Here is a 14400-nt window from a genome sequence, read left to right on the forward strand (position 1 = left end):
ATATTCCTAAGTGAAAAGGAAATAATTAGAAAACTTACTCTAGCAGCTCTTCCAAAAGGTTTTGTTTTAATTTATTTCTGTGAGCCCAATGGTAAAACTACATTTAAATGTAGGCAATTTCCAATTTTTTTAAATATATGGTAATCGATAATAATTTTTACTTGCTGATTTTTGTAATTTTAAAATCTTGAACTAAGTTTTGTTTTTTGCTTAGCAAGCTTTCAGAACATTTCCTGAGTTGAATAGCTAGTGTTTCCTTAGGAAATTCAATAATAAAAGTTTTCAGAGGAAAATACAGTTATGAAGGCAGGTCTACTTGACCATGATTACACAGTGTATTCTGAAACTAAATATAAATGACTTTGGATGATCTGTATTCCTATGCCTTTCTAATTAGCCAAAAGAATTATCCTTCATATCAACAATTCCATGTGATTTATCATTTACGCAGGGTTTCTTTTATTCTTAAATCAGTAAAATTTGAAATTGTCATCAGCCTGATTATATGTTAAATTTGACACACTTTCATTTGTCATTATTTTAAATAACAGCAATTGAAGTTTATGCATACTCCACATCAGTTCCTTCTTCTCAGCAGTCCACCAGCCAAAGAATCCAATTTTAGAGCTGCTAAAAAGCTCTTCGGAAGCACCTTTGCATTTCAGTGAGTATGGCTGCATGTGAAGGGAATATGTCTCTTATCTCAGTCTTCTGGAAACGTGTAGGGAGGAGTTGGCAGTTAATGGTGAAGAGTCAGTGGTGTAATTCTTGGAAGCTTAGAACTTTCAGAAGGCATCATGGCTTCTTATCTATTATGCCGTGACCACCTTAAAAGATCATTGATTTTCTGGTTTTACTTTTTCCTTTTTTCAGTGGCTCACATATAGAAAACTGGCACTCCATCTTAAGGAATGGTTTGGTTGTTGCTTCTAATACAAGACTGCAGGTAAATTTCCTGAATGCTCAAGCAACTCCAGCTTCATTATTCTTGTATTGAGTTTAGGTCAGCAGTCATCGTTTTAAGTTTTCACTTACAAAAGTCGAAGCAGGTAGACTTTAAAAATCTCCATGGACTATCTAATAGGCGTAAGTACATTTTCATAAAATAAAAAAGAGAATTGATCTATACACAACGTAGGCAAGAAGGAAAAGCAAATTAATTTAATTAGCTTATTAATTCAAAAGAAAATTAAAATCTCATGAGAAACAGTGAAATCACACTTTGAACATAAGTAGAAAAATATTATCATGCACAAAGTAAAACTATGTAAGCATTATATTCATCAATCAATCCAACATATACTTATTGAGTACTATGTCTTAGTGTGAATACTTCTAGGCTTGAAAATACAGGGCTAAGAAGAAGGAAACTAGAAGTTGGACTCCACAGAGCCAGCTGATACCTACTTTTCAGCCCCCAGGAGAACACTTGGTGTTAGCAGAATATAGTGGGTGTAGTTCTCATTTTTATTTAGGCTCTTCATCTCTCCTACCCTGCTTTACCCTCACACAACTGGTTTTCATCTGATAATGTAAGGAGGTTGGGAAATGAGATGTTTAATGTAACCACCTGCACTAGACCTCACCAAATAATAATATTAAGGTGATACAATTAAATGTAAATGCCCTTATATGCACATTTATTTCACTAGCATTCAGTTCATATTTACAGGCTGTGGGGATTCTAGAACATAGAGTAATTAGAAAGAAATATAATTGTTCTTAAACCAGTCAGAGTTTCAGTTAATACAGCACTTTGTAACTTGGGAAATTTAGAGAAGGGTGAGAGTCAGATGCCAGAGTGTTGCAGAGTAAATCTGAGTGGGTACACTTTATTTATATACTAGCATGTCAGTCTTGGTCAAAATTCTTTCATGCAGATTTCAGCCTTCACTTGAAATGGTGTTTTGTTTCCACAATTTTCAATTCATTAAAATAAGAGTCTACTACACTATTTGATGGGAGTTCTGGTAGTGTAGTGCCTAAGGCACTTGACTGCTAACCAGAAGGCTGGCGGTTCAAACCCACCAGCCACTCCTCGGATGGAAGATGGGGCAATCTACTTCCGTAGTGATGCTGCCTCAGAAACCCAAGGAGGGGTCGTTATGAGTCGGGTCCAAGTCCTCAGCACATAACTACAACAACACTATTTGATAATAAATGATTGTGTCTCTGGGAGTTTGGAAAACCTTCATCATGGATTTTTTTTTCCCCTCACTATCATTTTTCATATATAAACTTACTCTGAATTTTGAGCACAAGGATATTAGTATTATTTTCAAATTAGACCTTGGAAGAAGAAGAGCTCCATTATTACCTAAAATTTAATGTTCCACCGTGAGACTGATTGCCTTTTTTTGTAAAATACTAACATTTGAAACTTTTGACTTTCCTCTCTCTCTCTCTCTCCGCCTCTTCCCGCTTTAGCTCCATGGTGCAATGTATGGAAGTGGAATCTATCTTAGTCCAATGTCAAGCATATCATTTGGTTACTCAGGTAATCCTGTATTTCACTTCTAACCTTGAATTTGTGTAGTTTTAATTGTTTTGTTGTTAAATATTCTAGGCACAATTTTGTGTCAGGTGGCTGAACCTTATTTGATATATTTGCATTAGTCACTTGGTAATTATCAGAAACAAAAACAAAGCACAGATTCAAGAAGAACTTGTAATACTTCCCCGGGCGTGTAAGACAAGGAGCCTGGTGGCACAAAGGCTGTCTACCTGGCTGCTCACCTGGAGCTCAGTGGTTACAACCCACCCAATGGCTCTGTCAGAGAAAAAGATCTGACGACCTGCTCCGGTAAAACTGACAACCCAGAAAACCCATGAGGCAGTTCTGCCCAGTTCTGTAGGGTGCCATCCTAGTCAGAATTTCTTCAGTGGCACACAGCAACAATATATTGATTTAGTTTGTCCCTTTTGAGTATAATCTCCTTTGATTTATTTCCTCCAGGTTTGTGTAACTTTATACACTACTTGGATCTATTAAATGAATTATGAACTGTATCATTACTAATTCCCACCTATTGAATATTTAAAAAATAAAAAATTGAATTAAAAATAAGGTAAGGATAGATCTATCACATACATATTTTGTTAACTATAATTTTTCACTTCTGAATTCATTTAACATATAGCCATAAAATATTAGATCACAAAATATTAACTGATTCACTTCACTCTTTAAATATACCTTTTAGTATACTATTACTAATACTCCATAAAGAAATTTTGAACAGTATAGAAAACCTGGAGGGAAGTAAAAAAAAAAATAACATGCACCCTTATAATCATCCTACCTACTAATGTTCTGTTAATATTTTGATGAGGTTATGGGAAAAAATAATTTGAAAAAATTGAAAGCATGTGCTGCAGACAAGCTGGTAAATTCAATCTGTGGAAACCAATTGTTAGCATTAATTATTCTTGGGTGGTGGAATTGGGGATTTCTTCTTTTGCCTTTTTATTTTGAAATATTTTATAATTAGTATTTTTATAACAGTTAACCCATTCTCTTTAAATAGAAAGTAATTTGCTCATTGTAAAAAAAAAAATTATCCTAAATACACAGTCTTCTATAAAGTGACATGATGTTTTTCCCTTTTATCCTATAATGTCAATGTTCAATGTATTTTTCTCCAGAGTTTTAAAAAATGATTTTATATTCATATACCTACAGTTGTAGTGGTTTTACTAGTGTACTTTTGTGTGTATTTGTGTGTGTGAGAGAGAGAAAGAGTGTACAATCACATCACACAATTCCAGGGGTGGTTCCATGGTGCCTGTATAAGTTTTAATATCCCATATTAAAGAAGATGATACCAGAAACAAAAACCAAATCCCCTGTCATGAGTCACTTGACTCATAGTAAACATATAAGACAGAGTAGAACTGCCCCATCTGGTTTCCAAAGGGTCATCTTTACAGAAGCAGACTGCCTTATTTTTTTCCCATGGAGCAGCTGACAGATTTGAACTGCTGACCTTTTGGTTAGTAGTCCAATGCTTTGGTTTAGTAACAGCTGAGTGTTAATCAGGCCTGCTTTTCCAATTCCAAAGTTTTTGTTTTTTCAACTATAGCAGATTGTTTTTCAGTGACAAGAGGGTAAAATTGAAACACTTAAAACTGCAATTTTAGTTAGAAATATCAAAAGTGAATAGCAACAGTAATAAAAACTAAGAAGATAAAATGCTGAGGGAAAGGAAATGTTAAAGAATTAGAAGTTTGCAAGCTAACATAAAAATTAAAACTAAAATAAAGACTCTGTGAGGAAAAATTAAAAGTGTGCATAAATACAGATAACTATACCAGTTAAAAACGTTGTACAACAAACCACCCCAAACTCAGGGTGTAAAACAACAATTTTATTATACTCCTGAATTCTTTATGAGTCAGGAATCTATGACATGACTTGGCTAGGATTCATGGAAAAGAATGGGGCTTACAAAAAAAATTCTGTGAATGATGTAAATTTTGCTTATGCATATATGCATTTGTGTGGGTGGAATGTCCATAAAGTCATTAAATTCTTGAAGGTCTTGATCTGAGAAAATCTAATAATCAGTATGCTGAGATGAAGTAGCTTCTGTAGTTAGTTTTGAGGGCCGAGATCTGGGAATCAGCAAGCAGACCAGACCATTAGCCTTCTAGGCAATTCCAACTCAAGGTGACCCCAAGTGTGTCAGAGTAGAACACTGCTCTGCAGGTTTTCAGTGGCTGATTGTTCACAAGTAGATCGACAGGCCTTTCTTCCAAGCATCTCAGGGTGGACTCTTAAATTGCCAGGCTTTTAGTTTGTACCCTGCAGGGACCCCTCTTCATACGGTTGCCCTTTGCTTTTCCTCAAAATCTGCTTGTCTGAAATCTTAGGCCTATTCCTCAACCAAACCCCTCCTGCCTCTGTACCTTTTGGGGAATGCCTGTGGTGGTTAAGGTTGTTGTCAGCTTGGCTGGGCCTGGTTGAGTGGCTGGGCAGCTGGAGGTAGTTATTCCCCATGATGAGACTGGCAATCATCTCCATGGTAGAATCTGCTGCAAGCAGTTGAGTAGCTGCTTTAGGGATGTGGTCTGCTTCCCATATATAAGGAGAAGCTTTGGGATTGGTCTCTAACCTTATGGCATGCTTGAACCCTGCATGTAGCTGAGTCATTGTTCAGCAGACTGTCATGCCCTGGCGATCTTGGGACTTCATCTGGACTTGAATTAGTGACCTGCTGTGTGGTTTGGTAACATCGGGACTGTGCTTCTTTACTTGTCCAACTTGGTTGTGCCAGCCTCAGCAGCCAGCAGCTGTCTGAGTGAAGAAAAGCTTCTACCTTCAGTGGGCTGGGAGCAGGAGACAGAGCTGAAGCCCAAGGTTGAGGGGCTTTCACCCAGCCCCTAGAGCCTGGTACATTGAACTCGGACTTAAAGCCTCCAAAATTGTAAAAGAATAAACTCCTGTTTGTTCAAGTTATCCCATTTGTGGTATATTCCTGTCAGAGCGGCACTTAGGTAACTAAAACAGTGCCTAAATTTGGAAAGGGTAGATTCAAGCCATTTGCATTTGATAAACAGGCTTTGCACATTCTCATTAATTCTTTTCTTGAAACTACAACAACATATTAACATATTACAACTTCTGATAATGATATAGATGAACATTACAAATCTGCCAACTCTAAAACCAGAAGGGATTTTAGTTCTATTTTTCTAAAATCTTCTGGAGTAAGAAATCACGGGCTTAAGGGGATAAGCTGAGACTTGTAGCTATCATAGACAAAAGAGCTTACATCATTTCCCCTAATTAGAAGAAACAGTTTAAATTCTAAACTGAATTTTGCATATTTCAGTAGTGCAACAAGTTAAGCTTCAGAGTCAGTGTATTTCTCTCATCAGTTCCTCTCTCCCACCCTTCGCCTTCCCTTCCTAGTAACCAAATGGGGAGAATAAGAGGTAGAGTCTAAAAGCCTTTGGAAATCAAATTTCAAGAATTTTCTAGATATATCAGTTCCATGCAAAAGAATTTCCTATCCTTGTTTTTATGCAAAGAAACACCACCTGGGATTTCTACCTCATAGCTCAAATAGGAGTTCTAGAACTCACTGACTTTTAACCCTACATACTGAGGTACAGCCAGCCACTACTTCAGGAGCCCACTGTCACCATCTCTGGCCTCACACAATCAAACATTTGCCTAAAGTGGAATTTTGCACTGTGAGAGATTATATTTTGAGCTGCACCATGCAGCTTTGTTTCTCAATTATCATTTTGCTGATGTTTCCAGGGATGAATAAGAAGCAGAAGGTATCAGCCAAGGATGAGCCGGCTTCAAGCAGTAAAAGCAGCAGCGCATCACAGGTGTTGTAACGATCTGAGTGACTGTGTACTATTAGTGAGATGAAGCCTTATTAGACTGCAGGACTTTAATAAAAGCAGGTTTTTTAAGTGATCCTTTCTCATACAGAAATAAAACTCACCCTACCATGTAATAACCAAATTGCCTTTATTCACTAAATATTTATCAAGTTACTGCTTTGTGTCAGAGACTCTCCTAGGCACTGGGGATACAGGTGGAGATCAAAACTAGACAAAAGTTCTAGTCTTTGTGAAGCGTGTATTATGGTGAGGAGAGTACAGACCAAGAGAAAGAAAGATTGATTGATAGAGCTATACAGTGCTAAATAGTATGAGGAAAAATAGATAAGGGTAAAGGTATGAAGAATGCCATGGGATGGAGGGGACAATGAGATGAATGTTAAGTGAGGTGGTCAGGGAGGCATAAGTAAGCACGTGTGGTAGTGACTTCATGAGCCGTGTGGCTGTCTGGGTGAAGGAACATTCCAGGAAGAGAGAAGAGGAAACACAAACCTCTTGTTGTTTCAGAGAAAACAAACATACTCTCGGAAGATAAAAATAAATCTATGTAAAGAACAATGTGCCTTAAAATTTAAAAAAGAAAAGTCTGATAGCTAGCTTCCTTACCAAACTGCCTACCCCTAAAAAAAATGAGGTATTTCTGAATCTATTTGGTTTAATAAATGATGTTACAAAATTTTTTTTGTTGCTGTTAGTTTGGTTAGTTTTGGTTTTGGATAGTTAGAAGATCTGGAATAATGGATTTTGATGTTTGAAAAGATCATGCAAATTGAATTTTGTTTTCCTTGAAATAAAGATACCAGGTTTCCAGTCAAAATAAATTTGAGTTCTAATTTATGTTATGAGAACATTGTACTATAATTTAGAATTAATTTTACTTCACTTGTCTTGAAGAGTGATTTAATAATGCTGTACAGAAATTAAATGATATAACATACATACATATAGCCTGATATTAAAAGAGCTCAAACATATTATTGCTAATTGCTGGTAGTCTTAATAGACTTTCTTTTAAGCTGGAGCCATCTTCATGACTGTAATTTTTTAATCAATTTTTGAGTGTCCATTTCCACTCTAATTTGTACAATTTTTTTTTTTTTATTTAGTCACAGAAAAAAGGACAGCAATCCCAGTTCCTGCAGAGCCGTAACTTAAAATGCATTGCTTTATGTGAAGGTAAGGTGAAGTTTTACAAGCCTCATCATGTTACTTCTCCATCTTATATGTATTTAAGAATTCAGATATATTTACAGAATGCTCATAATGGAACAGTGAAAGCATTAGCCCTGTGACCACCTACCTCTAAGGGCACAAATGGAAAACAGATGAAATAGAGATCGTAAAGGTTAAAACCAAAGGTCTGACTTGGCAAGAATTCAGGGAGCACTAAATTTTATTCTTGGCAGATATTTCAGACTAATAGTTACGTCTTTCTGATCAAGTAATTCTTATCATTTGTGTTAATGTTCCACCTTCCTCTTTAAGTTAGTATGTGAGCTTATAATACCATGAAAAATTTGAAGTTGAACCAAGCACTGAGAAAATAGCTCAAATGGTCTTTTCTGTTTCTACTCTAAAATTATTCTCCTATTATCAAATTAGTGGAGAAAATTTTATTTACAAGATCATATCCTTTTCTTTGTTGTTGCTTAAAATCTGATTGGTGAAAATTCATCTTTTTTAAAATTTTTGTTCAGAGTTAATGGTTAGCTCTCTCTTACGTTTTCAACACTTGATTGTTATATAGGATGCCTAACTGCTCTCTTAGTAGTTCTCAAGTCACAGGGCTTGTGTATTTTTGATAACACACGTTACTTCCTTCCTAGTATTATGCTGTTTATTATTTATCAGATCATAAAGTTGTTATGTTACATGGCCCTTTATTGTTTTTATTTACTTAGCTGATAAGATTGGACATTTTTTGTATGTCTACTTGTATGTCCATTTGTGCATGTGTTTTTGCTTTGGATTTCTGACAAGAAGTGATACAGTAACTTGAATGGACTGGCATTGCTTTAGAATAAAGTAGTTCTTTAATTTTGTCTTCCACGTACAGTGATCACCTCGCCTGATCTGCACAAACATGGAGAGATATGGGTGGTTCCCAATACGGATCATGTCTGCACTCGATTCTTTTTTGTGTAAGTGACAGTACTCAAATTAGTGTGTTACTTCCTTCTCCAGAAATGAGGCAGTAGTAACTATGTTATTATTTGGTCATTTTGCTGTCATAATATAACATACAGGTAATGTATTTGCTGTCAACTTAGTGTTTTTGTTTGATTTTCAGAAAGCAGTAAAAAAGTGATGGTTAAATACTATTAATTTTGAACTGAAAAAAAAATCCTCTCTGCCTCTAACCACGTCTCTTTGTGTGTGTGTGTGTGTGTGCATGTGTGTAGCTCCTTGTGCGTATATGTGTGAAAAAAAATACATATATGGGGTCGCTTTGAATCAGAATTGACTTGATGGCAGTGGGTTTGTTTTTTTGGTTTATACACATAACCATATAGTGGAGTGTGTGTGTGGGTATGTGTATACACCTACACACATGTACACTATATAAATAGAGTTTTCAGAAAATGCTAGACCTGGGCATAAAGAAATCAGTAATGAAAAGATGTTCTGTCTGAAAAGGTTGGTCTGCATTCCATATACTAGAGGCTGGCACTGCAGGACATATTAATGGGGATTTTTTTTTTTTTTTTTTGGCACAGCCATATCATAAGATCTTCATTAAAATATAAGAGCATTATTTTTCATTTATAAATAATGGGTGCAATAGACTTGTCTGATTTTCACTCCACCCTGCCCCCCAAACTTTTCTCATGCCTGTTCTCACTTCATCAATGATCCAGTCCCTAAAGGAATCTCTGTGTTGTGCTTTATGTAGTTATCTAAAAAGAAGCTAAAATTTATAGTTTTTTAATAACATGTCAAAATGACTGTATCAAAATATATTGCAAAATACCATGCATTTATGGCACTCTCTACCTTCAATATTTGATCCATTAGCTTACCTACAATTATTCATAATAAAAAAGGCTGTGAACTGTCTGGTTTTCCTTCAGCTGGTATGAAAACTGTGATTTCTTATGATACACATTTTTCTGTCAATTTCTTTCCTGATGATGAGGAAACAATGAGTATAGTGGAAAGAACCACACTGTTGAGACAGTTTGAATGCTGGCCCACTGGTCATTAGTAAGGGGACATTAGTTAAGTTTCATAACCTCCCCAGGCTTCACCTGTAAAAAGAGAGTATTATACCTCCCTGTATCAGTCAGAATCCCAAGCGGACACTTGACCCATGCCACATGTGATCATTTCTGCCATCTACAATTTAGGTCACTCACAAAGCTAGATACAGCAGAGCTGCAGGTCTAGCGTAGTGACCTGGGTCTGGTTGCACCAGAGCTCTAACATCCATAGGGTCCAAAGGACAAGGGGAGCAAGCAGTTACCAGAACCTGGTGAGTCCTTTCCATTTCAACCTCTTTGAAAGGAGCTGTGACCATCAGTTGAGGGACATGGGCAGCCAAGGTGTGCTTAGAGGGATGAAGCCAAGAGAATTAACCCTCTGACTTCACCTTTAATCAGTGCCTGCTGGGACTCCCCATTGGCCAAATCCTACCAGAAGCTGGAGGGCAAGAGAATATATTGATGCCCACTAGTCCACCCAGGTGAGCTTCCTGAGGCAGAATGCAAGGTAGAGAAGCGTGCCGAGTGGCTCTGGAGGCTCCACAGGTGGGAAATAAGCTGGTGCATTACCTTTTATAAGGTTATAAGGAGGGTTACTTTAGCAGAATGCAGCTCTCCATTGCAAGGCACTCAGTATCTTGATTGTTCCTCACTGTTAGAAGCTCAGTCTTCCAAAAGAAACTTCTAATCACAAAATTAATTTACTGAGGGACCCAGAGAGTTTGACAGAAAAGAACTCCAAAGTCGTATCTTAGCCTGTGATCTAATTGAGTTGATTTAATTAAGTTAATCTAATTTGGTTTCTTATTTAAATTCATATTTATTGAACTAAATAAACAACCTTAGATACGTGGGAAAGCAATAGCCATTTCTAGTGTATTTTCTTGGGTATTTTCTATGAAGTGTATAGAAAATGAGTCTGTAGGGCTGAATGTGCTGGGTGTGTGTGAGTGTGTGTTTACTGCAGAGAAGAATGTCTGCCTTTCTTAAGAAAAAAATTGAGGGAAGATCATCAGAAGGAAATACTTTCAGTATAGTCACATAAAGGGAAAATATCTATTAAGATAATGATTTTCATTGCTTTGTAAACACAAATGAGATTTCATTATTTTTCTCTGCCCCTCAGGAGAGAAGAAACTAATTAAGGGAAATTGATAAGATTAAAAACAGATAAGAAGAAAAATCTTTTCACTAATTATTGTACATTATAATTACAAACATCAGTTTCTTGCATTATACAAGATATGATCACACAGTCCCGCTAGTGGTGTCTCCCTAGTGCGTGGAAACATTTACGAAAAAGGGCTGAGAATGAAAAGAGTTATCACGAATACACAATTATCAGATAGAAACTTAAGTCCTATTTTTTATACTCATTTATTTTGTATTGTATGATCCTTAATGTTAGAAGCCTGCTTTAATGAGTAGAGTATAAATTAATGTGATCTCATTTTTATATGCTATTAAGTAATAATATTAAATATTTAAATAGCTTCTATGTAATCTGATTCCCAGAGTGAAGATAATAAGCAGTTATTTAGTACACTAATCACATTCTCTCTTCCACTAAAAGCACAGAATGAGAGAGAACTTGGGAGGAAATTTTAGGGAACAGATTGGTTTATCATAAAAAATTTAAAGTAAAATTGAAAGGAAGATACCACTCAGGGGGCAAAAAAAGAGGAGGTGAATGAGAAGTTTGATAACATTATGTTGGGAAATACTAAAAAGCATAAACTTAATTAAAAATAAATGCTCCAGGAAAAATAATAATAATTCAAATGTTATGAACAGATTCTAGCCAACTTATAATGTCTAAAACTTGTTGACAAAGCTTGATTTCCTATAGACCATAATGCATGTATACAAGGACATTAAGGCCTATCTGTAGAAATAAGGCAGCTGTCTTAAAAAGGACCAGATGCTGGGCATAAACAAGGGGTGTAGAAAACAAACATTCATATTATGCTGTAGTCATATACAACAGAAATGCTTACTGCAGATTGGATGACTAATTTAGAGCTGGAAATGAAACACTCACTATTGGTATTTTTCATAAGTAGGACAAAGTAATAAAATCCAAGGGAAGATAATTGATGATTTGGCAAGATAAAAGAATGGGTGTATCTAGTGCCATGGGCTCCACCACACCCACCACTGATAAAGTAAACAACTTAGAGATGGGAGCACATCTATTCCCACAGCTGTTCAAGGACCAGAAAGGTTAAGAACCATTGGATTTGTTTATCCTGCTTATTGATGTGAAAATCTACATGTTCAGTGTATTAGTTTATTTGATTTAGAGCAGGCAGATCTGCTAATGAATTATTTCCATATTTTTGTTTACTGAATAAATGCAAGATATATATTTCCTCCATTTCTTAAAACATTTCAGGCAGTTTCAAAATTTAAGAACTGTGAGAACCAAATAAAATAGATAACCTGCACAAAATAGGACCGAGTATTGATAGGTACCTGACAAATCAAGAAAATCGCAGTGCTAAATAAATAATAGGAATTGCTATTCAAATATATTTTATCTTCCAAGGTCTAGTTCAGATACCACCTCTACCATGAAACTCCTAATCATAATTAATGTCTCTTCCTGATGTTCTAGTGCATTGCAGAACTCCTTTTAAAATTCATTGTATTCATTGTATCTTACTCTTCAGCAGACTATAAACTCTTAAAGGGCAGGCTCCTTCCCTTTTCTTTTTGTACCCTGCATTTCCTGCAGCACCTTATACAGTAGATAGATAGATAGATAGATGGGCAGACAGACAGTAGTTTTTGTTAGATGCCGTTAGGTTGGTTCCAACTCCTAGCCACCGTGTGCACAATAGACCAAAAAATTGTCCAGTGCTGTGCCATCCTCACAATCATTGCTATTCTTGAGGCCACAGTCACAGCCACCGTGTCAGTCCATCTAATTAAGGGTCTACCCCATTTTTACTGACCCTCTGTTTTACCCAGCGTGAAATCTTTTTCCAAAGACTAGTCCCTTCTGACAGCATGACCAAAGTACCAGAGTAAAGGCTGGCCATCCTTGCTTTTCAGGAGCATTCTAACTGTACTTTCTCTAAGACAGATTTGTTCATTTTTCTAGCAGTTTATGGTACATTCAATATTCTTCTCCAGAACCACAATTCAAATGCATCCTTTCTTCTGTGGTCTTCTTTATTCCTTGTCCAGCCCAGCTCCCACATGCATATGAGGAGGATATTAATAAACTATGACATGAGTAGGCACACCTTAGTTCTCAAAGGGACACTCTTGCTTTTTAGCACTGTCTTTTGCAGCACTTTTGCCCAATGTAATATGTTGCTTGATTTCTTTTTTTTTTTTATTGTGATTTGGGTGAAGATTTACAGAGCAAATTCACTTTCCATACAGCAGTTCACATATACTTTGGCTCATGACATTGACCAGAGTTTACCACAATGCTGTTGCTCCTCTCCCACTTCCTCCCCATAGTTACCTCTTCCCCATGTCCATCCCTCCATGCACTCCTGCCCCCTGAGCTGTCTCCCTGTGCATAAGTAGCCCTTCTTTCTCCCGTGATTGTTCTCTCCAAGGAGAGGATCTACTTGAGGTAAATGTTCAACTCATATGCCTGTCTTTGTTTGGCTGGAAACCACAGGTGTGCGTTCAATTCCAGACCTGAAGGGCGGTTAGGGGCCATAGTCTCAGTGGTTCCACCAGACTCTATCGGACCAGCAAACCTGGCCCCCCCTCCCTTTTTTTTTTCCTTCAAATGAGTTTGAGTTTTGTTCCACATTGTTCTCCCTCTCTATCAAGGATCTCCTACGTAGATCCCTTCCAAGTGGATGACAGTGGTGTCCGGGCACCATCTGGTTCTTCTGGTCTCATACTCATATAGGCTGCAGATCACATGGTGTACCAGTCTCTACGACTAATTGTTTCTTGAATTTTTGTTTTCTTCATTCTTCTTTGCTCTGGACGAAGAGAGACCCATCGTTGCATCTAGATGACAGCTTGCTAGCTTTTAAGATCACAATCGCTATTCACCAAAGTAGGAGGTGGAACAATGTTTTGTATAGTATGTTATGCCAGTTGAGCTTAATGTCCTTTGCAACTATGATCCCAAGCCCGCAGGTTCAACTACTTAGTCCCTCTGGGTAGCTGGCTGTGACCAAGCAGTGACCACAGCCTTGCCCCTTGTCAGCTCAACTATACACCTGGGAATTCTGATCATTCACATAAACTTATAGGACCATTCTCTGCCAACCCTGTACATGTTCTTGGATACACCCCCCATTTCATAGACATACCTAATCTTACACCCTGTACACCCATCTATCCACCCATATATTCATGTTAGCCTTCACTGACAATGCAGTACTGTATGTGCAAAAGGGTTCATATTTGTTGTCTGTACTTCCCATGTACCTCTTTATGTCTTTCTCTTCATCAGTGCTGCCATATTGGTCACTCACATTTGGTACATTGCCCTTCTCTTCCCCCAAATCAATACTTAACTCTATCTATCTAACAGTGTTCCCTCCCCTCCCCTCCCACCATTGGTAACCAACAAAGAAAATTGCCTTATATAGATAAATCTTTTCTTAACTTTTACAATAATGGACTAATACAATATTTGTCCTTTTGTGATTGACTTCACTCAGCATAATGTCCTCCAAGTCCATCCACGTTATGTGGTGTTTTGCAGATTCTACATTATTCTTTAGCATTGCGTAGTATTCCATTGTGCGTATGTACCATAGTTTGGATATCCATTCCTCAATTGATGGACACCTAGGTTGCTTCCATCTTTTGGCTATTGTAAATAGTGCTGCGATGAACATGGGTGTGCATATAT

General features: G+C 37.0%; 1 protein-coding gene across 1 annotated transcript in view; it reads left to right on the forward strand.

Moving 5' to 3' along the window:
• PARP8 (poly(ADP-ribose) polymerase family member 8) overlaps window positions 1-14400 on the forward strand; it is a 322141-nt gene that overhangs the window by 295463 nt on the left and 12278 nt on the right. Inside the window, 6 exon segments of the mRNA XM_007950553.2 lie at window positions 552-664; window positions 874-946; window positions 2428-2497; window positions 6269-6342; window positions 7467-7536; window positions 8417-8501. Of these exon segments, the coding sequence (XP_007948744.2) occupies window positions 552-664; window positions 874-946; window positions 2428-2497; window positions 6269-6342; window positions 7467-7536; window positions 8417-8501 (485 nt within the window).

The sequence above is a fragment of the Orycteropus afer genome, unplaced genomic scaffold (genome assembly GCF_000298275.1).
Source record: "Orycteropus afer afer isolate SDZICR_OR568_19922 unplaced genomic scaffold, OryAfe1.0 scaffold00277, whole genome shotgun sequence".
In the NCBI taxonomy this organism is placed as follows: domain Eukaryota; kingdom Metazoa; phylum Chordata; class Mammalia; order Tubulidentata; family Orycteropodidae; genus Orycteropus; species Orycteropus afer.